The 24,204-nt window shown below is 45.6% G+C and overlaps 1 protein-coding gene across 4 annotated transcripts in view; it reads left to right on the forward strand.

Annotated features, from left to right (window-relative positions):
* The window catches only part of Sh3gl3 (SH3 domain containing GRB2 like 3, endophilin A3), a 127,622-nt gene extending 103,650 nt beyond the window's left edge, over nt 1-23,972 (forward strand). For all 4 annotated transcript variants that reach the window (XM_060367460.1, XM_021660127.2, XM_060367461.1 and 1 more), the window contains 2 exons: nt 190-299; nt 21,915-23,972. In XM_060367460.1, the coding sequence (XP_060223443.1) occupies nt 190-299; nt 21,915-22,120 (316 nt within the window). In that variant the 3' untranslated portion in view covers nt 22,121-23,972. The remainder of the gene's footprint in view (nt 1-189; nt 300-21,914) is intronic.
* The last annotated feature ends 232 nt before the right edge of the window (nt 23,973-24,204 follow it).

Below are 24,204 nucleotides of genomic sequence, written 5' to 3' on the forward strand. Positions count from 1 at the left end.
GAATTTTGACTCGAAACTCAAGCACATAAAGGAAGAGCTGTGTTGGGTCACACCCCTGAGAAGTCAGTGTGCACAGTCCCTGCTCTCATTCCGCATTGGGTCTGCCTGGTTCCCCTCAAGGAAAGCTGGGCTATCGAGGTTCTGCTGTCTGGGACAAGGGTCTGACTTGGCCTCCCATGTGTGTTACAGAATAGCTTATGCGTCCAAAGTCCCCAAGCGAGAATATCTGTCAAAGCCTGTGAACACGAGTTCCGGCGACATCAATGGGGTCACCACCAGTTCCTCATCAAAGATAACAGGTGAGTTGACGCGCTGAAGTGTGTCAAGTGGGGTCTCCAGTGTTTGCACATTGCTGAGGCTGTTGTGGGAATGCACTTGAGAAACTGATGGTCTCCCCTTGGTTGACTGATGAGTTCCCTGGGACTGGGGAGAAGTCTACCCAGTACTGACGGCTTCTAATGTGGCCCTTAGGCAGCCCCTTGGCTAGAGAACCAAAGTTGCTATGTTATCTTTTATATTGAAAGGTTTAATGCCTTCGAACTATCTTCTCGACTGTTAGACAGTTTTAATTAGAAGTCTCTGGGCACTTGAGTTGTGCCTGACACTGTCTTAAGTAGTGTGCTACTTAAATTTTAGACTTATACGCTCTAGAGTAAAGCTAGCAGAAAGAAGTTCAGATGCAGTATATTTTCCCACACTCTCTCTGTGATTTCCAATGGTGTCTGGTTTCCTCCCTCGGCCTAACCTCTCGGAATAACTGGGTAGGAATATTGTCCTGTCTGTGCTGCCACACGAATTTCACATTTAACATAGTCTTATCAAAAGCAGTTGTGTTTTCATACAGTTTTCTTTCCCAAGAACGCATCGCTCTTCCTTGTAGTTATTTCCGTGTTGTGCACAGGGCTCTCCCACTCTGTTTAGCAACTTCCTGGTTTTGCTTGGTCCCTAGTAACTGCAGCAGTGACTGTCCTCATCTGCCTTGGTACGAAGCTGAGCAAGACTTTCTAGAAATGAAATTGCAGAGTCAGTGTGAAGGCAAGAAGTGGGGTGTGGTTGTGCTGCTAGTGTTTACATGATGGTGGGTATTGCCAAGTGACACTCCAAAATGGCTACGCGACGTTGCTGTGTCCAAGCATTTCCTCATTTCCTCCAAGCATTTCTACATATAAAATGTTGTTCAAATCTCCATTTGGACCTTTTTGAAATCACTAGATTAGATATTTTTCCATGTTTTAATTGGTCACTGGTATTTAAGTCATGTCCTTTGTTTTCTTTTAGAAAATTGGCCTTGTCTTTGTGATCTATAGGAAGCCACTACATACGGATTATTAATAGCTTTTCTTACCCAGTTTGTCACCTACCCTCATACTCTGGGAAGTGTTCTCTTTGTTTGGTTTTGTTTTATTTGCATTGTTTAATTTTTTTTGAGGGTGTAGACACAAAACACTGATATATATTTGTTTATGATTTGTACATTTCATGTTCGTCTGAGAAGTCTTTCTGTCTCCAGGATTATTCTGCTCTGCTTTTCTACTGCTTTAAAAACCTATTCCTTGATGTCTAGGTTAGGTCTTTGTTAGGCCTCCAGAGTGGCTGAGCCATCTTAACGTTCCCACCAGCAACATGTACGATTGTCTGTCTGTCCACTCTGGTGCAGCGTCTGCTGATGCTTTTCGTTTAAGCCAGTTGGAGAATGATGTGGACCGTCATGCGCCTGTCTGCTGTGCTGTTCTTCTGGGAGAAACATCTCATCACATCTTCGCTCATTTTACAATTTATTTCTCTATATACTGCTGAGCTTTGTTGGTTCCGTACACAGGCTAAATAGAAGTCCTGTGAGATAGTCCATGTATTCTTTCTGTGTCTTAGTTTTGTATTCTTTTAGCGAAGCCTTCACAGGCTAGAATTTTTAGTTGTTAAGTCCCGTGTCTCAGTTTTCCCTCTTACAGCTGTGCATTTGCTGAGCATTCTCTGCCTTGGATGCTGAAGATAATTTCCCCATGCTCTTGTGAAGTCCACAATCCATATAGAGTTTCTGTTTGCACAGGCATGAGACTTGGTATTCATCTGCTTTGGAACACACATGGTCAGAGAAGCTGAGGTTTGAGTTTTCTCCACTTTGTCACAGGTTTTTTTTCTCTTTCAATGAAAATTCAAAACTATCAAGTGTAATCTGCATATGTTTTAAAAAGAAAATGGAACTGGAGGGTTAAAACTGTGACAAACAGCAGCTCACTTTCCAGCCCTAGGCTTATTTCCTGCTCCCAGAAGGAATCACTTCCTGTTGTGTTTTCCCCTCAATTAACATTTAACTCCACAGTTCAGAATAAAAAGTTGGGATTATTCTTAACTTTGTTCTGGTCACTCTTGCTTTCCCGATATGGAAGCTGAGACTCCTCTGTCTCCCATACACTCTCTGCCCAGCCAGTGTACTTACAATCACCATTTAAAATACACATCTGTGTTTCAGACATGACGCTCTTCATTCAGGAGTCTTAAAATGCCCCCTCTCTTGCTTTTCCTGCTTTGCATGCATTTGATCTGTTTCCCATTGATGTTACAGTTTTCAGTGAACTGTTGCATTCGGAAGGTGGGTATCAGGGAAGTGGCATGCGCGCGCTCTCTCTCTCTCTGTGTCTCTCTCTTCCTTACTCCCCCCTTCTCTCTCTCACACACCCCACTTCTTTTGTGCTGTCTCCACAGTCTTCTTTAAAACCCTTGTGTCTCCAGGCCAGTGTGTGCCACACACTAGGTTGGATGAACAACCAACAGGATTACCCCTGCCCCTTGGCTTGCTTGCAAGTTCTACCTGGTGGACTTCTGCACATCAAATTTTGCACATGTGTTTTTCATTTTATGTGAATGAGTGTTTTGCCCGCATGTAGTGCCTACAAAGTCCAGAAGAGGGCACCAGATCTTGTGAAAGAAAGTTTTGTACTGCTATGTAGGTGCTAGGAACTGAAACTGGGTCTTCTGCAAGAGCAGTCACTGCTCCTACCCACCGAACCATCTCTTCAGCCCCTTTCTGTCATTAAAAATAAAACAAACAGTTCTGCAGTCTGCGTGCAAGTTTCTAGTTTATAGTCTACAGTAATGATTTGGAGCGTTAGGAGTGGAAACGTAATGTTCCCGGGTTGGGGAGATGGCCTGCTTGTTGGTGAGCGTGAGGACTGGAGTGTGAACTTCCGGTGCCCATGCTGCCCACGTAAATGCCAGCTGGGCGTGGTGGGGCCCCCGACAGTCCCAGGCCGTGGGAGACAGGGGCAGGATCTTCAGAGCTGGCTGGCTGGCCATAGAGAGGGACTGAGGAAGACACCTGACATCAACTCTGGCCTCTACTGGCATACACACAGATGTGTTCACACGAGACTGTTTATACACACATGCGTTTACATCATACATAGACACACATACACGCATGCATACAAACACACACACACACACACACACACACACACACACACATACACACACACGAAGAAGAAATAGTGTTCCAGCCCTGCCACCTGTGTCTGGTGGCCACGCCCTTGTCTTCTCACAGCTTCTTGTGGCCAGGCTTGGCAGTTTTGTGTCTTGGGATGTGTCATGTTCTCTCTTGGGGTTTTTTTTCATACTGTTGTTGGCTTTCCAGTTTCTTTGCACTTTCAGGTGAATTTTGGCACTAGCTTTTCTGTCTCCACAACAGGAACACATCCTGATTTTAATTTGGTTCCGGTCAAATCTGCAGATTATTGCGGGGGTGGGAGGGGGAGTTGATGACCTAACCCTACAATGTTCTGATCTTGATCACACACTGTTTAGCCTTCATTTACTGAGATCTTCCATTTTGCTCAGCCGTGTTCTCCAGCAATTTACTGGCAGAACCAATGCAAGAGGAGATGGGTTTACTATGGCGAATGTTTTCAGGAGGCGACGGTCCCAGTGCTGTTGTGACAGAGACTAGGCAGATCCGTGGGCCTCCTGGCCAATAAGAGACCCCATTTCAAACAACAGGTGCACGGTTCCAGAAGCATGGTACCGGAGACTGACCTCTGTCACCTACAAGCCTGCCCACGAAGATGTACACGCTCCTACACACGTGCTTGCACTCACATGAACGTAACCCCCCCACGTAAGAAATAATTTCACTTTTCATACTGTCTCTAACCTACCTCTTCTACTAATCACTTACTTTTGTCCAGTGCATGTTGTGTGAATTTTGTTCTTTAACATCTTTGAGACTTGTCTTATGACCCGGAACCCACCCATCGTGGTAAATGTTCACGTGTTCTGGAAAACACTCGGTGCTTCCCTCTTGTTTGTTGTTCTGGACTTGGCAGGCCAAGTTAGACTGTGCTGGCTGCCTCTATCTCCTTGCTGATCTTTGTCTTTTCCTGCTAATTCGTGAAGCATTGAGAATGGTAGTGGTGGGTGTGTCTTGTTGCGTCAGAGTGCCGGGAAGGTGGGTTCCATTCCTTTCTCTCCTTCACTCCTTTTAACCCAGTTTCTCAGATTGGTTATGGATGTGGGGTATCTTTGTTACCTTAAACACTTTTCCTCCCTCAAATTTCCTACTTTAAACTATTGTTATTGTTTTGAGACAGGGTCTCACTCATAACCAGACTGACTGACTGATTTATTAAACAACTGAGAATGACCTTGAACTTTTAATCTTCCTGCCTCCACCTCCCAAGTGCTGGGACTCCAGGCCTGTGGTGCCCTGTGTGGCTTTGGGCTCTTCCTCTTTGTCTCTTTTCTGTCTTTCCATCTGTGCCTGCACTCTGAGGATGTCTTGCTTTGTGGCCTTCTTTTCTTTACCCATTTGTCACATCCACAGAGGACAGCTGCTAAATTTTTGTTCAATTAGTTTCCTGTTACCTTCTTCACAAACTACTATGCATTCTGTGACACAAATCTACACATTTCTTTCTTTACCCTATAGTTCTGGGGACCTAGCCAGCTGTTGGTGTTCTTTCTGGATTCAGAATGCTGCCGAAAGGCCCTTGTCCTAGAAGTTTGGCCTCCAGACCATACCATAGCCCAGCTGAGAGGTGGTAGTAGTTTACCTTATAACACTGGGCCACACTGTTGATGGAGACACTGCGACCCTCCCAGCCTGTTCTTGTTTCTCTGAAGGAAATGAGCAGCTTGGCCACCTACTATGTATAAAGTTGCTGTCTCACCTAAGTCAGATGGGCCAGTGAAGTGCACTGAAGCCTCTGAGACAAACTGTCTGCCTTAAACCTTGTTTCTCTCAGTTCTGTGTCGTAGTGACTGAAATGAAATGAATGGCAAGCCTGAATTCTTGAATAGTGCCTTCCCAAGACCCTCTGCAGCCACAGCGGCTAGGCGTTGTTTGGCTTCACATACAGACTTGACTTTGGATCGCCACCTGATTTTGTGGCTGATATGTGACCAGGCTTCATAGATGGCACCTTCTAACTCTTTCTTGTGTGGTGGAAGGGGTAGATAAGCTCTCTTGGGCTTTTTATTTTTATAAGGGCATTAACCTCGTGAATGAGGGCCATCTTTATGAACTCATCATGCTGGGAAGGCTCCTAGTCTCACTGGAAATTAAGTTGCAGTATCCGAATTATGGGCATACATACACATCAATATTAACAGCAATATTCAAATGACAGTAAATAGAAATACACAGCAGACACAACTCCCTAACACTGCTGAAATCTTGCAGGGACCGCTCACCCTGACAGTGAAGGACTTGTCTTGATTAGACCCTAGTTCAGTTCTCTAGTGTGGGTATGTTTGTATGTATGTATGTATGTATGTATGTGAGAGAGACTGAGAATGTATGAGTATGAGAATATGTATGTGTGAGAGAGAATGTGTGTGTGAGAGACAGAGAGGAGAGTGTGTGTTTATGTGTGTGAGTGTGTGTACTCCTCTCTCTGACAGTGAAGGACTTGCTTTGATTAGACCCTGGTTCAGTTCTCCACGGTGGGTTTGTATGTATGTATGTATGTATGTATGTATGTATGTATGTGTGTGTACATGCAAGAGAGAGAGAGACAGAGTATATGTGTGTGTGAGAGACAGAGTATATGTATGTCAGAGAGAATGTGTGAGAGTATGAGAAAAAGTATGTGTGTGTGTGAGAGAGAATGAGTGTGTGATAGAATGTGTGTTATGAGTGTGTGTGTGTGTGAGTGTATACCCCTCTCTCTGACAATGAAGAACTTGCTTTGATTAAATCCTGGTTCAGTTTTCCAGGCTTTTTGTGTGAGAGAGAATGTATGTGAGTGTGTGCATATGGGGGGAGTAGGCTCCTCTCTCGTCCTTCATCCTGCTGCCTCCCAGAGTGTTCCCTCAAAAACAGCACAATTGAAGCTGGCCTTGTGACTTGTCATCTTAGACTTGAGCTGTGGCCCCTGAAGTTTTACTGGGTACAGATGTTTCCAGGTGAGCCTGGCATGTCTGCCTCAGTGTGCTTCCGTCAAAACCATGGCGAACTTCTGCCCTGTGTGTTCTCAGCAGGGATGGGTGCCAGAGCCGTGGCCACCTCCTAGACACGGCGCCTCAGACAGCTTGATATCTTCCTGTTGGATCCAGGCTTCCCTCTCTAGCTTATAGAGGTTGTCTTGAGGACACTTGAAGCTACAGACCTGAGTGAAGGACATCACAAGTCATGGATACATGACTGGTCTTCTTTGCTTTAGTGAGGTCTCTGAGAATGATTTGAAGCAGCAGCTTGCCTACCTTCTGTTCTCTGGGGCTCTGAAAGCGGGCAGCTTCACTCACATCCAGCTCTCAACCTCCACTCATTCTCCTGATGTCCTCACTCCCAGACTCGGCGATTCTCTGCCTCCCTATACTAACTCGCCAGCATCTGTAGGGGTAACTGATAATGCCTGCACATCCTGGTTTTATCCACCTTCTGTTTTAGAGTTCCTGGTGTGCGGTCTGCTTTTAAAATTCTCATGCATAAAATTTGGACCAAATGCTTCGCTGTGAGCTCACAGGCATCACAGGCTCTCAAATCTATTACACTTGCATTCTCTCCATTGCTGCCTCCTGAGCCATTGTCTCCGGCTTCAGGCTTTACTGTGGCAATGTCTGGTTTCTGCAACAGTTTCCATACTGGGTAAGAGTAGCCACTGTTCTCTGTTCTCAAGAGACTTGGAAATGAAAGATGGAAGTCTAGGCATAGTTTCCCCTGAAAGAACTGAGCGTAAGTGACCCGGACCACCTCTCTCCCATCCCGCTGGCAAGGGCAGCCAGCTGCCAAGGCAGGAAGAGGTGAACTGGAGATCCAGAGTTTACCTATAACTCCATCACTATTGAAGAGGAAGAGAATGCTGGGGAGATAGGATGCATCTCCCACAAGTGTGCACTAGAAAGTTACGGGGAGAAAGCATTTGCTCTGTTACTCACTGTCTTCTGTTGGGGCTGCAGGCCCCATTTCTGTTCAAAGATGGCGCTTGGGCACAACCTCACAAGTGCTGAGGAATCATACGTTAGAATCACGTAGGTGTGGGTAAACATTTTGGTAGAGGGCAGACAGTAAATGTGCGAGACTTATAGTCTCTGCAGGGCCATGCGCTCTCTGTAACAATTGAGCTTTATTGTTACATCATCCAAACGTGTCCTTAGGTGAGTGAGTGAGTGAGCATAGCTGGGTTCCATTCTTGCACTGTTCAGCTTACAGCCCACAGTCTGCCGACCCCTGACCCAACTCGCTGGGAAATCAGGGTAGCTCTGTCTGTCAAGTGTCTGTGCGCTTCAGTAGCGTCCCTGGAAACACATCCTAAAGAGATAATTAAGCACAGGGTATTCCTGTATACTTGTTAAGTAATCTCTACGAAGTTGTGTATGGGAACCTGCTGGTGGTCAGCCGTTTACTTAGAGAAATTTTGTCCACAGTTGGATAATAAGTAGGTTTTGGTAGATAAAGTGAGATGCTGTGCTATTTAAATGCCATCCCGTGTAAATTCTACAGAGACACAAGCAGGTTGGAAGTTAAATAGAAGAGAGAGACAAAGTTAGGTGGATCCCATGATTATGCACTGTAAACACACCTACATGCAGGTGTGATGGGCAATCTTTGTGTGGTTTGAAGTTAGGTGGTGATGGGCAATATTTGTGTGGTTTGAAGATATCTTTAAAATGATATTTCAGCAACACATATTTGAGTAAACACAAGAAAGTCAGTGGCTTTGAAGAATTGGCATGGCTACTTTAAGGAGATCGTGTGCCCTGTTAAGCATCGCCAATTTCACTGTCCCTTGAGCTGATTGCTGGGCTGACCCACATTCTGCTTTGTGGAGTCAGTCCCAGTGTGTGTCTGTTGCCCTGGGTCATTTTTTTAGTGCCCACCTCCCTGTCTCAGAACTTTGGTTCTTTGGATGAAATGTACCATTTTTTAAAAAAAAATGTTTTGTGATTTGCCTATTTCTGGCCAGAAATGAATCTTTACTCTGAATACAGATTTCTTTGGAAGCCCTTTCAATATTTCTGTTTAGAAAAAAATGGCCGATATAAAAAAAAAATGAACTAAACATTTTGAAACACTACAATCCTAGCCTTCACCTCTAGTATATTATCTTTGGATAAATTACACCCCAGTCCTCAAGGCTAATTCTTGCGTTACTTTCCCCCTTCCCCACAAGCATCCGTGCAAGGGGTTCATTCTTGGAGAAAAAGATTCCAGGACTTTGGGTAAAGTTCATCCCGATCACCATCTCTTACTGGCTGCAAAACAGAACCCAGCTTTCCTTTACTTCAGTTTCTTAGACTGGCCATATGGAGAGTGTTGGGTTGTATGAAAAAGAAAGTATTTGAATTGAATGTCAGAGGAAGGTAGAGAGGCCCAAGCATTTGGAGTGTGTGCAGTATGGCAGTGTCTTTATTTCTTGCTTTGTACATAGTCTTCCTTTCTTCCTCATACTAATGTCCCAGAGAGTGATAGTGAGAATAACATTACTGGGCATGGTTGTGCATGCCTGTAATCCCAGCACTCTTGGGGGCAGAGGCAGGCGGATCGCTATGAGTTTGAGGCCAATCTGGTCTACAAAATGATTCTAGGACAGCCAAGGCTACAAAGAGAAACCCTGTCTCAAAAAAACCAAAAAAAACCAAACCAACTAAACAAACAAACAAAAAAAAAAAACCAAACCAAACCAAACAAAAACAAAACAAACAAAAAAAACCCCAAAACATCACAATAAATCATAATGATGTTAGCAGCTACACTACAATATGGAATTCAGTTAGATAGTTGCACCTATTTTTACTGCTGTACCCCATTTTACAAATGTAACTTGTCTCTCAGCAAGGTCAAGTGGGATTTCTCTATAGGTCACACAAGTAGCAGTAATAGATACCTTCTCTTGCAGGTAGCCTGTTTTATGTCACTAGGAAGGGACACTTGGGGATGGAGAAGTGGCTCAGCTGGTAAAATGTTTGCCGTGCTAATATGAGGACCTGAGTTCAGCTCCTCAGCACTCACATTAACATAGGGCAGCAGTGTGCACACCCATAAGCTCAGTGTTAGGAAGGCAGAGACGAGAGGAATAGCCAGCTGTGCAGAATCACTGAACTCCAAGTTCAGTAAGATGCCCTTCCTCAACACTGAGGTGGAGAAGGGTAGAGGAGGACATTGATCTCTGACCTCCACATTGCAAGTATACACCTGGACGGACACACACATTACACACACAGGAAATTCTAGCAAATATAACAGAATATTCTAGAGCACCGGGAATCATTTGTTTCCAGGATTCATGATCATGGGTGTGTGTAGCCTGTGTGTGATGGCCACAGACATCTGTGTGTACACCTGGCATGGTGGAGGTGAGCTTGGACAGGACAATGGAGCCCCTGGCTTCCTTACCTAGGCTGTGCATGTCTGAGCTTTTGTTCCTTCTCCTTGGCCAGTAGCTCTGTCCCTGGGCAGATTAATTAGTAAGAAGGTGATATCCAGTCTGGCTCTTAGCAAGGCTGTACCCAGAAATTCAATTTTCCAAGGCTGTGGACTCTAAGGTGGCCACTGTGGCCATGCCCCTGTGCCAGCCTCTTCCTTGCAGTTTTTCTCTGTGGCAGCCTTGGGATTCCCCTTGTCACACATCCATCATTGAGCTTTGCTGATTCGTAGGTAGAATTTTTGAGTGCAAAAAGGGCCTTGTACTGTTTGTTTCCCAGGCACAGTTTCAAAAGAAAATAGCATTTTACAGCCTGCATTAATGGGAAATTACTTTCCATTAGGATACTGAATGATTTGCCCATAATGTTTATAAAGGAAAGGAAAAATGTCAAGCATTTCACTAACAATTTTAAGCAAAGCTCTGAAGACTGTGCCAGAAACAGATTCCAAGAACATTTTCTTCATCATTTCTTCTTTCTAGAGAAGAAAAAAAGAACAGGGAGCGATGAAAGGGTGTAGCTTAGTTAGGCAGACTACAGTGGGGCCGAGATGGAATCGCTGATAATATCATTGCTAGGTAGTTAAGAGAACGAATAAAGTGAGCCAGGGTGGAGGAGGGGACTCATACTGAGGAATGAGGGAGTGCAGGCCAAGTTCAGACCCTGGCCAGAAGAAAAGAGTGTCTATCCAAGCCCCTGTGTACAGGCTCACGCTGTTCCATCAGCTCAAGTTGCTCCTTTGTCCCTAAAGAGAAAAGGAAGCCAAGAGAAGTCCTTGAGCTGAACTCTGTGCCCGGGAAGGTCTCGGAAGGTCATGGGTTAGAAAACAGTGTGACAGTTGAGACCTGTGTTCTCACCCCTGGCTTGTATGAGGCTACATTAAAGCAGAGAGCGGGCTGTATTTTACCTTTTTACTGTTTATATATTTTAGCAGTGTTGGGGTCTTTAGGGGAAAGCTTTGTTACAGAATCAAGGACAGACATCAGGAGAGAGGGCAACTGGGAAAAGCACACATCCCAGACAAAGGCTTCGGCTTCTCCGTCACAGCCTCAGATTCCTATGGTTTTGGTGCCATCTGTTTATGAAGCTTTCTTTTTCCTTCTTCGCTGAGATCACTGAAGGTTCTAATTAATATTTTGACAGCTAAGGGTTAACAGGCCAGTTGAGAAGGCTGAGGGTCGTTAACAGATGTGTGCCACGGGCAGTCAGAACAGGTAAAATCAATCTCTCCAATGACTTGTTTTAAGACATTCTACCTCCTGTTAGGTATAAAAGAGACTTTTTATGAATTTCTTGACACTTTGAAGGCTGCTCAGAAATCGCTTCTAGAGCCCAAGTCATTTCTCTTGTGGGAGCCAGTCTCCAGGGATTACATTGGAAAATAAACATGTATTCAAAAGGGAAAGGCAGGGCTTACATGTTAAAAAAGACATGCCCTTTTTGCAATAGGAGCATATACATTTATTGGCCTAAATTTCCGAAGAGGAAATTAAAATTTCACAGAGTCCTGAGGGTGCAGTTCATTCGGTCGGCAGCTTTGCCTCCTCTCCCCCCCCCCCCCGCCCCGCCAGCCTTCCTCTGTATCCATTTCTGTAGCTGTCAGTCGTGGTTCTGACTTGTGCCATTGCAAGGGCGAGATAGACAAGGAGGCAGGAGTCCACATTGTAGTTCAGATTCCAGCAATTAGGGCCAGCTTTGGGTAGATTTTGTAACCTCTCCAGATGGGTCCGAACTTGTGCCCAATGAAGGCATTGCCGTTGGGCTTCCCTTTCTCGGATGCTCTGACCTCTGAATGCTGTGTCTGTCCGTTTGTCTCTGAGTACTTGGCATTCTTAACATCTTAGAAGTGGACAGGTTGAACATTTAGTATTTCTATATTGAAAGGTCATTATTAGAAAATAAACTGTGAACTATTATGTTCATCAGTCAATAGCTTCTGGTACGGGGAAATATCTGAAGCCCTTTGTTATTTTTCTGTGCTGAAGGAGGCTTTTGGAAGGCTGGGAAAGGCTGTCTCACTGCGGGGACTCGTTTCCTGGGACTAGTTTCCTGGAATTCTCTCCATGCTCCACCACAGGAGTTTCTAAGAGCCATAAGATACCTCCTTTCACCTAGCTTTGAGAATTTCACTAGAACTTGGTGGAAATGGCTATGTGATAGATGACGCTATTTCAGATACAGAATCTCTTGTAGTGTTGTGTTTTATAACAGCACGGCTAAGCTATCAGCTAACATTTCAAGCATCATGATCCAAATATTCATGTAGACATTAATTTAAAAAAAACAGTGTGGAAGCCCCTTGTCTCTGGGGATTATGCCCAGGTCAGCTGTGTAGCACAATTCCAGGGGACTATATGAATCCGCACACATGATACACTGAGGCAGTGATATGTGGCACCTCCCTTTGGTGGAAAGTGAGAGCAGGATGGCCACCTTTGGTGATTCTCTTCCAGCATTAGTAGCTAACCCAGGCTGTACAAGGCAAGAAGCAGCTGTATGCAGGCCCTCTGCCACCTCTATGCCAGTGACCAGAAAGCCATCTCTAATGACAGCAGTGTCTTCCCTTAGCAAAAACAACCCATAAACACTGGACCTGGCTGTAGTTGAGGAATCACCAGTCAGGGAGTTTGGGTAAATAATATTTTTAGCTTCTGCAGCGTCTGTACCAGTCATCCTGACAGATAGCTCTGGCCTTTGTCAGGATAGGGCACAAGCTTTAGTTATCAAACCCAAGTGACAAAACCTGGCAAATGGCACCAAGCTGGTGTAAGGTTAAAGCAAATTCCATGGCTTATTTCTATAGATGGAGTAAACTTGAGTCCCCCTGATAAGTAATTTCAGTAAGTCACCTGTTGTAAACCAATAATGGGCTGTGATTTCTAAAAAGACAGTTTATAGGCTCTGCTCAGCAGTTGACAAACGTACTCATCATAGATTAAGGTTTAAAATTTATGTTGTATGATCGCATCACTTAGGAGGTAGAGTCCAGAGCTTCAGAATAGGAGGTTGGGGCTAGCTGGGGTGGAGACAACTGGAGGTGGGGACTCAAAAACATTGAGATTCTGGTGACCTACTCTAGAGCTAAGACCTAGGGACTGATAGTTTCTGTCTAGTCTGATGGATACATATTATAATCTAGATACGATGGAAACACGATTTTGTGTATATCAGGATAACCAGTGTTGTATGATGGCCATGGGGAAACTACTAGCCTCAAAAGAATTTAGAACTAAACTTTGAGTTTTTAAGTTTTGGAGAGGGAACCTGAACCAAATATGTGCCTTCTAACTCGAAAGAGGTAGTTTGGTACAGTTGAGCATAGCGTCTGACCTGGAGCACAGACTTGGTGACTGAGCCTGAGCCCAAGTTAGAGATAAATATTTTGGGCTGGGTGCATAGCTCAGTTGGCAGAGTGTATACCCAGCAGGATGAAGCCCTGGGTTGGATCTCTAGTGCTGCACAGGCTGGGCCTAGTGATATAATAGTCAGCACTTGGGAGGTAGAGTCCTCAGTGACATAGAAAGTTTGAGGCCAGCCTGGGGGGAAGAAGAGTGAAGGGAGATAGTGACAGGAGGAAGGAAGAGGAGAGGACAGGAAGAAAATGTTGAATCATGTGTTTGCCCCAACATGTTTAGGATCCAATTTTTTTTCAAAGATTTTAATATTTATTTTTATGTGTGTGAGTGTTCTATCTGCATATACATCTGCAGGCCAGAAGAGGGCACCAGATCACATTATAGATGGTTATGAGCCACCATGTTGGTTGCTGGGAATTGAACTCAGGACCTCTAGAAGAACAGCCAGTGCTCTTAACCCTTGAGCTATCTCTCCAACTCCTGAGATAAATTGTTGAGTCAAATTCTTCAGGTGTAGTCAACTTGTGGGGTGACTGTCTTGTGGAACAAAGCTAGGAGAAGGGCTCTTGGGTTTCATTCCTGATTGAATGCTGCTCCTCTCTACTAGCTAGGCACCTTCCCCTCTGAGCCTTAGTGGGCTCTGGGTATAGTTTAAGTAATAAGGAGACATTATTGAGCATTTGGACTTGAGACAAGAAAGTGGAAAACAAGTCATTCCTCTCACCCTCCTCCCCCCACCAGCCTCAGCCAAGAAGGATCAAGGCCATTTTGGGGTCAGAAGGAACTACGGTCCCATCTCTGTCACTTTGTACTTCTGGGTCCTGATTTTTGTCCTCTGAAGAGCAGGGATCATAACTTCGCACTGGGTAGAACTGTTCTAGGATAAAATTAAAGCCTGTAAGTTAGAGGTGCTGGGCACCATACTTGCTACAGTGTAAGAGCCCATGACACAGCCACTGTTGTTGCTACATAATCGGTTATCTGATTTCCCAGCCTACCACAGACTGAGAGCGGCAGAGTAGAAGGGCCCGAGGGACTGCTTCGGAAAGGTACACTGGAAGCGGGGAAAGCGACAGGTCGCCACCCGGCTACAAGGGCGGCAAGAACCAAGCTGTATTTTTTTTTTTAAACAAACGAAAAACAAAAAAATGTTTGTTTTTTTTTGTTTTGTTTTGTTTTTTTGTTTTTGTTTTTCTCAAAAGACACAACAGTTTGGGGTATTCAGTAAAAGACAAAGGGCCCTCCTCTGGTCAAGTAGCTTCCTGGAAATTCCATCCCTTGTCCTTCTACATGGCTCCTGTTGGCAGTAGGCAGGATGAGTTCTCTCTCCATCCTCCTGACTCCCAGAAAGTAGGTGTGTGTGAGGGGGATCACATGTGCCTTTCGTTGGTAGTGCTCAGACCAAGTGTATACTGAGTTTTGAAATCCCTAGAGTCACAGCCAGCGAAGGAGAGGAGGAAACCCCTTTCAGTGGTCTCAAAGATAAGTCAAGATCCAAACTGGTGTCGGTATATGTTTAACTTTTCACACTTGAGGAGCAAGCTCACTCTTTTCCCCTCCCCACCACCCCTTCTACCTTCATCCCACTCAAAGTCAAGCGTGGAAACAGAGCATTTGGGAACAGCTCCCAGCCTGGGGGAGGGGGATGAAAGGAGGGAGGAGGGAAAGGGAGAAGAAAGCAGGCCACTCCATTCCCACACAGTCCCTATGATGGTGTCCAGGGAGTAGGTGCTGTTTCAGACTGTAGGCTCCAGGCTCAGGAAAGGAGCACAGAGGCCCCACTAGGGAAGGACATCCCTCAGGATGGACAGGGTCTAAGCAGAGGGGCTGTTCTCAACTCTTCTGGGTCTGGGAAGCTACCTGGGGCATGCTTGGCTGAGGATCCCAGCTCATCTGAAGGACACAGATTGGCTCAGCTGTAGAGAGGGGTGGTGGGCTGACACATTACTCAGAGATGTGCAAGGTGGAGTGGTCCACAAAGACTGCGCCTGGGCAAGGGTAGGAATACAGCCCTGCTTTCTCTGTCCCGCCCACTGGAGGAAAATGGTAGTGACTGGTCATTAAACTGAATCCATTGTCCATGAGACTGAGGTGTGACCATTGTCTTCCACATGGTAAATCCTAGCACCTGAGAGGGATGCAGCTGGGTAAGATAAGGCATTGCAGGATTGGATGGCTGCAACATGAAGAAAAAAATGCAGTCAGCGTTTGTGTATGCCAGTGACATTTTTAGCAGGAACTTGGCAAAGAAGGATGAGGTTGAGGGAGGTGCGCTGGAAAGAATTTTCCTGAGGTTAAGATGGGACCCTCTATTGTTAGAAAGTGGACCACATCATTGCCAAAAGGGAAGTGAAGGTTGTTTTAGGAATAATATGATTTCCATCTCTATTGTGTGAGAAAACACCCCATCCCACTTCTCTCTCTCTGTCTCCCTCTCTCTCTCTCCTAATGGTGTGCAACAGAACTTGAACAATAAATGTTTAAGAGGGAACCTCTCTCTTCTCTGTCAGAATATTTCAGGATATTCACAAAGACAGACTGCATTATCAGTCATGTCTCATGTTCCATTAAGGTCAGGTCTCAGGGGTCAGAGAATAAACAGGGTTTCCTGAGGGTGAACTCAATGGGGTTCTGGGTGCTTTCTGTTCTCTAGAGCACACAGACCCGCACTAACCAGTGACAAACATGCGTGCCCATTTTCTCCACACTTCTGGCTGCCAACAGCTGTGTGCAAATGAGCAGGAGTGGAGGGGTACTCAGGGCCCCAAGACCTCAGGGACAAAGAGATGGGGTGCTGCCTGGAGGCTGTGTTCTCTTGCCAGGGGTTTTGTGGGGAGGTGCTGTGTCTGGAGGTGGGAAGCCAAGCACTCAGGCACCTTGCTCATGGGTATTTCAGACACTAAGGAAGCAGAGATTGTCTTGACTGGCTGCAAGTTCCATCTTTCGGAACGTGAGTTTTGTGTCCTGGAAGGTTAAGCCACTGCCTCTCAGGTGGGCAGAAATTTTATTTCTCTAGCTGTGCTTGCTCTGAGTCCCCATTTAGACCAGCAGCAGAAACAGCTTGATCTGTTTTCCATTTCTACTGTGCCAAAAATGGAAAGAGAAAAAAAAAATTAATCTTTTTTCCATTTCTTCTAATGGAAAAAAATGTAATCTTGCCATTTCAAGGTAACTCAGTCTCTTCCAATGAAAAGCATAGATGGCCCATTTATTACTCACTGGATTCAGGAAATAATTGTAATTGATTCAGAGATGAATTGATTCGGAGATGATTCCCCTTCTTGCTGCTGGTGGCTTTCCTTAACTGTCCTCTCATCCCTCAGTTCCTCTGCAGCTATTGTCCAAATGCATGGGGGAGATGGTGGGGACGGAGGGTTGCATATGTGGAGGCATGCTTCCACAGGGGTCACTGGTCACAGATGGCCCCACTTCAGACCTAGAGCTGCTGTCTCTTGCCCCAGCCCTGCCTCTGGGAAGCCAGGAATGTGTGTGCTGAGCATCTGTGGCCTTCTGCAGGTGGCCCGTGGACCCTCAGCCCTGCCTCACTGCTGTTGGCACTCAGGAGATTTGTTGGCATTTTGTGGGGAGTAAGTGGTGGCTACCTGAAGCTCCTTTTTGGTTTTCCCTGGCTCAGAGCACTCAGGTAGCCTACCTTGACCCAGAGTTCCAGTGGGAAGTGGGGGCAATGCCATCCTCTGGGTGTAATGGAGAAAACATTTCCACTCTGTAGGCCACCGTCTTCTGTCTCCAGGCCCCTCCAGCTCCAGGAAGAACTTCTACCTCCAGGACACAGCCCCTCCATCTCCATGGATTAAAGTAAAATCTCTAGGCCCTGAGGTGTTCAATCTCTGGTTCTTTTGAACCAGTGTCTGCCTCTTTTCTTACATCTTAGAAAACATGTCGGGTCTCCAGCACTAAAGCCTGAAAGCCATGAGTGCCACAGCATTTCACAACTGAAATTGCAACCTTTTAGGACTTAAAAGCTACGTATGACCCCTTGCTCCATGTCCAGGCTCTGTGCTCCCTTTGTAGAAGGGAGGCTTACTTGCTTGAGGGCTCCAGGTAACAAAAATGACCCAGAATGAAAAACGTATCAAAAGGTATTTCAGAATGTTGTAGTTGTGCTGTCAGCAAGCGTGGTTCAGGCCAGCTAGCCCAAGTTCGGATCAGTGTGCATCACACGTGTCTACAGCTAGAGTTCATGCTTGGTACCGGACAGTGCAGGAAGGGTGTGAAGTGTGAGCGGTGGGAAGCTCCTTTATGGAGTCTCTCTTCCTAGTGGTCTCATGAGCAGCACCTTGCCTAGTTTTCATTTGCTGGTGCGGTGTGGTATGAGTGCTGGTCACTGCCCACCTCGGAATGTCAGAGCGGGCAACATGGCGTTAGCCCCGGCCTGTGAGAAGTGAGTCATATGTCTGTTTCCTCATTTGTTCCATGTATGTGTGCATATGGGGGGCATATGTGTGTGTTGGATGTGTGCGTGTGGGTTGTTTTATATATATATATTTGGTCATCACAGGTGGCTGATAGAGTAAGTGGGAGGGAGAGCTAGCGAGTTAACACACACAGTGCCTCGGTAGCATCATAGGTGTGCCGAAGGTGACTTAGAGTGAGGGCTCATGGTTTGGGGGGAAGCTTGGTGCTCCTTTCTGATTTGATAGCAGGCCATTGTGACCTTTTCAAAACGGGGGGGGGGGGTCTGCAAGACTCCCTGATGGCCTTCTGCCTAAACAGTCTGTGTTGGAGGAGATCCATTCTGAGCCTGCTGTGCTGTCCCAGCTGTCTCCTCCTCGGTGAAATCTGCTGGCAGGCACTTGGAAAGGGCCTGATCGTTTTTACATGCCACACTGACACAGTTGTACTTCAGTGGTGCTCATTTTGACTCACAGTCCCAGTTTTCAGAATCCAAGCCTACCCACCCTAAGTACTAAGTGACCAAAGGAAAAATGGAAAATTCTCGGTTCCCTCGTGCTTCGGAATCATTGACTGTTATTCTGTCAAATTTAGAACAAGGAAACTATAAGCCCCAGTATTTAAAGGTGCTTCTCCAGTGTCCATCATTATGACAAAAGGAATTTACGCTCAGGCTGGGATGAGTTCTCTCCCGGAAGGAGGCCCCGGGTGTCATTGTGTACATAAGACCAGATTTCAAAGGGCTGGTCAGTCCATGCATCACCTGAAAGGAGGGGGTTGCTCTCAGCAGAGGGAAAGGCCCCATCTCTACTGCTTTCTCTTTGCCCAGCAACTGATGCTCCATACACTCCCAAACATAACTGTGGACGCAGGGAAGGCCGTGACACTGGTGGTTCTCAGTCCGCTCCCCCAGGTTGGAAAGATCTAGAAATCTTAAAAATATAACCTACATTGTTAGAGCACCTGTCTGCTTTAACAGTCTGGGAGTCATCCCTGGCCAACAGCAGAAATACCCAAATGCATTCTCATTCTTTCTCTCTAGTTTACTTCATGTGAGCCCCAGAGATTTGGTGGGGAAGGGCTATAATCTCTTATCTTCCACTCTCCTGTGAAGTCTAAAGGTGGGAAGGGAGGCTTTGTCTTAGTTGCTGACCTATTGCTGTGAAGAGACACCATGACCTCGAAGGCAACTTGTGAAAGAAAGCTTTGGGGCTTGCTTACAGCCAGAGAATTAGCTCATGACCATCGTGGCAGGGGAACATGATTCAGGCAAGAAGTTATGGCACCAGAGCAGTAGCTGAGAGCTTACATCCTGATTCGCAGGCAGATGGCAGAGACGGAGGAAGAGGGAGAGAAAGAGAGAGAGAGGGAGGAAGGGAGGGAAAGAAAGGAGGAGGAGGAGGAGGAGGAGGAAGAGGAGGACTAGGTCTGTTGGGCATGTTTGAAATCTCAGAGTTCACCTCTTAATCCTTCCTAAACAGTCCACCAACTGGGAACCAAACATTCAAATATGTGAGCCTCATTCAAACCACCATTGGCCTAATAGCAATAGAAAAAAAAACAAATAAAAATGGAAGCCATAAAATTGAATGGCAGAAGGAAAAGCATGTCATATATTTCAGCCAGAATACTGGAAATTGGGTTTGCTCTGGGAACCTCCCCCTGCCCCACCCCTTCCTAGAATTACCTCTCCTGGCTCTGGTTTCAGAAAGGAGCCCGAGGGAACCTTTTACAGCAGGAGGCAACTGTTGGTGGCAGAGAGAGCCTCCCGGATCTCTTTTTGGTTGACTCATTTACAGCTAATGCCTATGGCCTTCCTGTGTGTACGGGGTCTGGTTGGGGTTTAGCTTCCCACCACCTTTCCTTAGAGACAGTCTTGCCTCTCACCAGCGCTCTGTGCTCCTAGCCATCCTCCAACTAATGCAACGTCTCGTTTGGCCGAGGCCTGTCACTACAACTTGAGCCCCTTCACAGGCGACTTTGAGAACCTCTGAGGTTCTGTGGGGCTATGGAGAGCTGGAGCAGGAAGGCACCTCTAACCCGAGACCTGCTGGGTTTTTATCTAAAGCCAGCCTGGGAAGCGCCCTGTATTCACCAACTCATATGCTCAAGGGATTTGTGGAAAATCTTTAGAACATCTCGAAAATGAAAAATATTTACCTCCAAAAAGTAAAATAAACCAACCGTGTTTCCAAAGCCTGCTTAGGTCATTTCACTTAAAAGTCCAGGCACAAAAACCTTAAAATAGTAGCAGAGTCAGAGTATGGTACATGAATTAGTGTGGCCTTTTCAGATGGCCAGTCAGTCATTTCAGAAATCTCTTACAATTAATTTTCTTAATACCCCAAGGAAAAAATACCAAGTATAATCCAGTCAAAATGGAAATTATAGAGTGTCCCCAAGGTTCCCCTGGATGACTGTGAAAGCAGCCGGGAGATCCTGCAGTGGAGCAGTGGCCGGGAACCTGCCTTACCAGTCACTAACACTTACTCTAGAGCTGTAATATAAAGAGAGACGTGGTGCTGTTACCAAATGGACCAACTGGACTAAATTGAAAACCTCAAAATAGACCACAGGGCTCACGCAATTAAGTGATGAAGGCAGGTGTGATGGCACACATCTGTAATTCCAACCCTTGGGAAGTGGAGGCTGGAGGAGCCCTTTGAGTTCAAGGCCAGCCTGGGCTGTGTAGAAACACCCTTAACAGTAAGACACAAAAGCAGTATCTGAAACCAGTGAAGAAAAAAGGATCATTTTTCAAACTGTCATAACCAGTATTCAGCATTATTAAAACTAAGAAACTCTTTCCTCTTTTTGTCAGAATCAAAATGGGTTAAAAATAAAAGTTGTAACATGAAAAAAAAATTTAAGATTCTGAACTAAAATTCTGTGCTATAACCATATATAGCCATGGAGGATAAACTATGAATGAAAAGTCTCATTTACCCGTCTTGATGGCCTTGGAGTTATCTTTTTCAAAGCAAAATAGAAAACCTGTTATTTGCCCAGATGCCAGCACAAACTGCAAAATAATAATAAAAATGATGATGATGATGATAGTGATAATATAATAACAGAAAGCAAGGAAGCATAAAACAAACTGGGAATAGTTTGTACCAAACTTGGCAGCTAGAGGTCCAGTGTTTGGAGTGTAGAAGGGCTTCTCATTTTTAAAAATAAAGGTAGAATATGAAATCCTGTTCTAGGCAGTTACTCTGAAGAAAAACTGCAGGGGTTTATGTGCATATATGACACGGGATGCAGACACTGCTTTCTTCAGAGTTACCTATGAAAGCCGAGAGAGGCTGAAAGAGGAAGGAAGAGGAAAGCAGGCGGGAGGGAAGGACGAAGGAAGGGAACAGGGAAGAGGAGAGAAGAGAAATGATCGGAAAGAGACAAGGCAAGGAGATGAGAAGAAAGAGGAAAGAAGGAAGGAAGGAGGGAAGGAAAGAAGGATATCCAATTATAGATCCAAGAAGACCAGGTGTGCTCAGAATGACTGGCCATAATAGATACCAAACAATAAAGGAAAATTGGTACAGGTGGCAGTAGCTGGACAGTAGGTGATAGTTGTATGTGAGGCTGGGTTTGCAGTACTAAGTGCAAGACTATTATTTAATGAAAATAAATATATGGGAAAATGTTCACGGATCTGCATTCATACAGACACCTGGCATTCATAGGCTTCGCACTGGTGTCTCTGAGTCAGTGACTTAGCGTCTACTAGTTTCAGATCCGTGCTCACATTTTCTCCTTTGCAGTGACTGTATTTTAGTTTTGCCGGGCAACTTCAGGCTTGACCATATTGGTCTGCTCTGTGAATACTTGTATTCCTGTTGTGGCTCCTCTCTTCCCGTTCTCACATTACCACCTCAGCACTCCTGGACATGTGTGACACACCACCCCAGCTTTGTCCTTGAGCTTTCCTAAGTACCAGCCAGCCACCACAAAGGAAATCTGAGCATTCTGGAGCAGGGCCATGGCCTCATGATTTGCCTTTCCCTTTTGGGTTTTGGGCCAAGCCAAGAGTGCCTACACCTGGGAGAAATGGGCTGGACATGTGTCCCCTTCCTCAGAGGACTTAATCAACAGGCATGGGTGCAGGGGGCTTTGGCTAAGGCAGCTGGAGAGCCGAGGTGGCTGGAGGAGGCCAGGGACCACAAACAGTACCTGAGAGCAATGGAGGCCAGCCTTGGGGTGGGCAGGGAACAAGCGCAGGCTCTTCCCCCATTTCTTGTTTCTCTGTTATGTTAACCTGTACTTTTTGTCTCCATGTCATGTGGACAGGTACTCCCATTCCCGCGGACCAGCCCTGCTGTCGTGGTCTCTATGACTTTGAGCCAGAAAACCAAGGAGAATTAGGATTTAAAGAAGGGGACATCATTACATTAACCAGTCAGATAGATGAAAACTGGTATGAAGGAATGCTACATGGGGAATCTGGCTTCTTCCCCATTAATTATGTGGAAGTCATTGTGCCTTTACCTCGGTAAATGTGTCTTTTGGACCTAATTTCTTAACTGAATGAATTCGCACCAGTGTTCTCTCAGTGTGGTGTTCTGTGACATCCTCGCTCTCTGGCCCACCTAATCACTTTTGTATGTGTGTTTTCTTTATAATGTATTTTGTATCAATTTAATTTGTATAACTGATTTCTTTGTTCTAACTCATAAAGATAGTTTTCTTCTTGTTCTAAGTAGTCATTGGTTCAATGTATTTGCTTCCTGTTGCTAAAAAATGTAAATTGCACCCATTGCAGCTCTCTGAACAAATGGCCTGTGTAGTCCTTCGCTGGGGTGGAAGGTCCCCTTTGTAGCTAAGAAAGCTAAAGATTTTTTTTCTTGACGTTATTGATGGCATCCAGTTTTTTCCTGTTTTAAGCTTACCTGTCTTACCTGTGAACAGCCCAATAAACATGATGCACTGTGTTCATAAAAGACTATGGTTATTCTTAATAAAAATTGCCTTTTTAAGCATCATTTCAGCACAAATCCCTGGCTGACCTGGGGTCCCAGGCTGGGGGTCCTTAGATGTTGGCTGCCGATCAACGTCAGCAGGTGGGGGATATGGTCCTTTCTTAGCCACTGAATTAAACATGGTGCAGCCCCTTCTTAGCCCAAGACTACAAAACCTTTCTGCCTACTGTTAGGTTTGTAAAACATCTCAAGCATTGTCTGCTCACATGTAGGCAGATAGGTTTTCAGACAGTCCTGTTGTGATCGCCGCAGGATTGCATGGGCAGAGCATCCAAGAACTCAGGTTTACAGAACCAGCCCTGGACTTGCCCCAAGCATGACCTTGTCATGTGCCGTGTCTCAGCAGAGTCCACAGCAACCCCGCCACACACAGAAGAGGCAGTTCCTGCTCCCCTTTGCAGAGAAGGGTGTCATGAATGGCAGGAGGGGAGATCACGTAGTGGCAGAAGCAGAGTTCTGATAGTGTGATGGATGCTGGCACACAAGTGTTTGTCAGTCACTGGGACCTGCACTATTGATCACTGGTGTTTGTCACAGAAGCCCAGGGGCCAGATGGGTCACCTGAAAAAGGTAACCTAAGTTGGCTTTCCTTAGTCTTCTGAGCTGGCTTTCCTAACAGGTTTGTGTGTGGCATGCAGCCACACACACACACACACACACACACACACACACACACACACACACACACCTCTTGTACATTAGGTGTTTATGGGAAATGGTAATTCTTAACATTTACTCAATGTTTGTTATATGCCAGTTGCTGCTGTAAGCATCTTCCATGAAACCCTCACGCACTATCCTTTGAGATCAATCTGATGCCCATCCTTCAAACACTAGGATTGTGCCACAGAAAGGCCACGAGCCACGTCACTTTTCCAGTCACACAGTTAAATGTCAAAGCTGGAATTTTAATTCACAGTCTTCTCCCATGCCCTTCCTTGGCCTTCATTTTTCTAGAATAACTCTCATTACATCTTTTCTTTTTGTAAATTCACAAACTAGCCTGTTTTTATACCCGGTTTTTATTCTTCATTTGCTGTATTAAAATTTTTCCAATAAGAAGTCCAGGGCCATTCTTGATGCTTGTAATTTACTTTGATAACTCATTTAGGGGAAATAAGCAGTAATTGAAGTTAATTGAGAGCTACAGATTAACTTATGATAATAACTGAAACATCCAGCAATTTGCATCAGATCACTTTAAAGCAATTAGAAACAGGACTTGGCTAACTGCCAGGCAGCTGCTGAGGATGGGGGCTAGCAACCATGTCCTGGTCAATGGCTGTGCTTGTATCACGCTGGGTCTTCCATGGGCCTGTGGCCTCAGCTGTTCGGCAGAGCCCCGTTTCCACATCATGTTTGTGGAAAAGGCTGAGAGATAACATCTGGCTCCTGGCATGGCTTGACACCAACTGCTTGTAGCCAGCTGTCGGAGAGAACGTTTCTTTGTGAATTCCTGCCCCAAGGCACTCACAGTGCTATGGAAATTCACTACCTTCCAAATCTACTTTCTCCTGCTTCAATTAGCACCATGAGCAAAAGCAACTTGGACGGGAAAGGGTTTATTTTGCTGACAGACCTTGGTAGTCCACCACAGAGAC

The sequence above is a fragment of the Meriones unguiculatus genome, chromosome 14 (assembly GCF_030254825.1).
Source record: "Meriones unguiculatus strain TT.TT164.6M chromosome 14, Bangor_MerUng_6.1, whole genome shotgun sequence".
NCBI lineage: Eukaryota > Metazoa > Chordata > Mammalia > Rodentia > Muridae > Meriones > Meriones unguiculatus.